Source organism: Nannospalax galili, unplaced genomic scaffold (assembly GCF_000622305.1).
Source record: "Nannospalax galili isolate Female #2095 unplaced genomic scaffold, S.galili_v1.0 scaffold408, whole genome shotgun sequence".
NCBI lineage: Eukaryota > Metazoa > Chordata > Mammalia > Rodentia > Spalacidae > Nannospalax > Nannospalax galili.
Window position 1 is genome coordinate 1249661 of NW_008358662.1, and position 3714 is coordinate 1253374.

The following is a 3714-nucleotide window of genomic DNA, read 5'->3' on the forward strand; positions in this document are numbered from 1 at the left end:
GACACCAGTCCTATTCATGGGCTTCTACTCAGTCATTTCCCAAAGTCCCTTCTCCTAACATCATCACATGGGTGATTATGCTTCAGTATGAGTTTTGGGAGCAGAAGAATATTCAGGGTGTAATAAAATGCCTGCCTGATTTCTAAAATTTTTAATATCTTATTGCCAGGGATATTTATTCTTCACACCACCCTGTAAATTAAATAGTGCTCCTCCTATCTAACAGATGAGAGAGATCTATGAATCAGAGAAGTTGTTTATGTCTCAGTTTTGGTTTTGTGGGATTTTTTGTTTATGTTTGGTGTTTTGTTTTGTTTTTGTGGGGAGAAGGGTCTCATTCTGTAGCCCAGACTGTTAGTGAACTCACCAAGAGCTTCCTCTTGAGTTCTGGGATTAAAGGCATGAACTAACCATACTTGACTTGCCTCAGTTCCTTTATCCAAAAGTGATGATAATGGGTTTGCTTGCATTCCTGTGATGGTTAGAAAATTAAGAAGGTTGCTATACTAAGAACAGTGCCTTAGTAGTAAGCATTCCAATGTTTACATTGTTTCTGCTTTTACATTGCTTTTACTGTTATTATTTCTCAGCATCACGTCAGGTAATAAGCTGCTTGAACATACAGGTCATATACTATTCATCTCTATATCCCATGTACCTGGCAACACAATTCACATACTTAGGCAATAAATATTTTGAATAAATGACTCCATATCTCCTCCCTGTAGAAATCCAATCACTGCAGCTTGCAGGAGCTGCCACAGATGCTATCATTACCTGAACTAGATCTGCCATGGGTGCTATGTGGTTTGAGATGTGAGAGATGATCACTTTATAATATATGACAAGTGGAATTGACTTACTAGCCAGCCTCTGGTACCCACGTTGACCCAGGTGTTTGAAGCAGCACACCTGTTCTTGTGACTGTCAGCTCAGGCCATAGCTCAAGCCAATAGCTGGCATCTCCCTCAGACATGAGCCGTCTTCACATGTCTACTCACATGCCTTGCCTCCTTACTTGCACCTTCCTATTCCTGAAGATCAGCCTGCTGGTGTTCAGTAATGGAAATGCTAGCTAACGTTAATCAGATATTTTTACTGTGCCATTTATTTGAAAATAAATTGTAAAAAATAGAAAAGGACAAGTTTTTTACATTTTTATAAGCCTGCTATATTTTATACAAATTTTTATCTTCCCTGGTGTTTCTTCCAGTTTGCTATAGTTTGCTATTGTAATATTCATATTTAAACTGATGCTAACTTGCCTATTAATCTCCCTTGAGATACTTTTAAAATAATATTCATAATCTGTCTTGTGTTGCCAATGTGCAGTTTCTTGTCGGTGAAGGCTTATTTATATTTAAGTTTGGTTTTACTTATAGAAAAATACCCCCCAAAAGTCTCCTGTATTTTCCCATTCAGAATAATTTTCTTTTCTACCAGATCAAAATGAGGTATTTTTGTGAACATTTTTGCTCATCATTCCTTGCTTTAAAATTATTTATTCAGCCCATCTACTAATGGAAAAAGTTTCGCAGTTCAGTGGTTCTCTAGGCAAGATATCGCAGGGGAGGGGTCATTTTATTTCCTTTGTTATAATGTATCTGTCATGTTGAAGTTTGTGTGGTAAACATTTTGACTTTTGTAATCAGAAGAAAAGTAACTTTTAGTTTATATATCCGTAGTCATGATGTTTGTCAATTTTTATTCATGTGACATTTATGTGTGTGTTTTAAAATGATATTCCTTTGCCTCCTCTAAAATATATACAGGTCCCAAAGGCAAGCAGCTAGAAGGAACTGAATGCCCACTCCACGTGGTTCATCCACCCACTGGGGAAGAGTTTGCTCTGGGGTGTGGAGTCTGCAGAAATGCTCACACTTTTTAGAACATTCAGATCCTTTGTCTCCAGAGAGAAAAGTTGCCTTCATCTACTAGGAGGATGCAGTGAAGTTTAAACTCTGCTCAGGATAAGGATGGGACCATTTGTACAGCCATGAAAATGAACCATTCACAGTGCAAGAATGATGCCAAATACCATGTACATAATTCTTGCTATGGAAAGTTTTCCTATTGTTTTGGTTTATCTTCTTTTGAATCGAGACATCAAACTTGTGTGCTGTTTGCATGTGGCCATTACCGTCATTGGCCTGTGAAACATTGGACATTTATAAATAATTGATATAAAAGAATCCCATACTCATGGACTAAGAATGATGCTGGCTTTCAAGAAAAAAAGAAAAATAATCATTGTTTATTGTATACTGCCTTTTTGTAATCCTGTACAATTGCATCACGGGTGGGGATAAAAAGAGGAATATTCTGGTTTATTTCCTAGACTGTTATTTAAAAAAAAATTGTGTTAGGAGGACATATAAGTGTAATAAGTATCACACTGTATATAAAGATATCAATGTTTGTCCTGTATAAGAATTACTGAATTACAGATGCAGTTTCATTTAAACTTCTAGGTTAAGTTTGAGCCTGAAATTTTAATGAAGTGCAATACTGAGTGTGCCTCATTATCTTGCAGCTGTAAACATTGGAATGTACATGTCAATAAAACCACTGTACATTTTTATACAGTGATAAAGTCTAACATTTGGATGTAAGGTTATTTAAAAACAAATTTAAACAGCTTATGAAATCTAAAACCCATCCATAACACAATCTTAGCTTGCCTGACTGTTTGGGAAAATAAGAGTAGCAGTGAATCACAATGATGGAATCATTTTTTGTTTTTTTTTGTTTTTGAAACAGGGTCTCCCTGTAGCCCCAGCTGCTCTAGAACTCACTATGTAGACCAGGCTAGCCTTGAACTCACAGAGATCTGCCTGCCTCTGTCTCCCAAGTGCTAGGGCTAAAGATGTGCACCACCACGCCCGGCTCTACAATGATAGAATCTCAAACACCAGGTAGAAAATCATGAAAGTGAATACCTACAATAATGTCTTTTCGTGAACATGCCAAAGACACAAGAAAACACTTAGAAAATAATCAACTGTCTCCTTAGCCAGAAGGCTTCTGAACATTTATAAAATAATAAATTCACTAGTCTTTTGTCTTCTAAAGACACCAATGTATTTGGATACAGCTTTCCATTTATTTTGTTGGTGTTTAGCTGATTTGAATTTTTCTCTTTTGAGTTTTGAAATTTCCAAATTGTTGATTTACAGTTCATCCTCATAAATCAGATTATATGTATTTTATGAAGCTAATCAAGAATTTGACCCATTGTTTTAAAAATTACCACTGCTGAAAATGCAGAAATCAGTTTGTTAATATATAAATCATTAAGAAATTTAGGGCTGGAGAGATGGCTCATCAGTTAAGAACACTGACTGTTCTTGAAGAAGACCTGGGTTTGAATCCCAGCACTGACATGGCAGCTAACATGTCATAACTCCAGTTCCAGGGGATCTGACAGCCTCTTCTGTCCTCTGAGGGCATTTGCACAACACGGGTGCACTTACCTATGTGTGGGCAACACATGCATACACATGAAATAAAAATAATAAAAAATATTAAAATAAATCATTAAGAAATTTAATGACATTTATTTATGTTAAGCAATTGTGAGCAGTTTAAAATAATCTTTGAGAGCTGGTGAAATAGCTTAGTCAGCAAAGTGCTTGCTATGCAAGCATGAGGACCTGAGTTCAGTCTCCAGAACCCATACTTTAAAAAGTACTAGTTCGTGATCTCAGCTCTGGG

General features: G+C 36.4%; 1 protein-coding gene across 1 annotated transcript in view; it reads left to right on the forward strand.

Annotated features, from left to right (window-relative positions):
- Mycbp2 (MYC binding protein 2) overlaps positions 1–2599 on the forward strand; it is a 343026-nt gene extending 340427 nt beyond the window's left edge. The window contains 1 exon segment of the mRNA XM_029558112.1: positions 1773–2599. Coding sequence (XP_029413972.1) covers positions 1773–1888 — 116 coding nt within the window. The 3' untranslated portion in view covers positions 1889–2599.
- The last annotated feature ends 1115 nt before the right edge of the window (positions 2600–3714 follow it).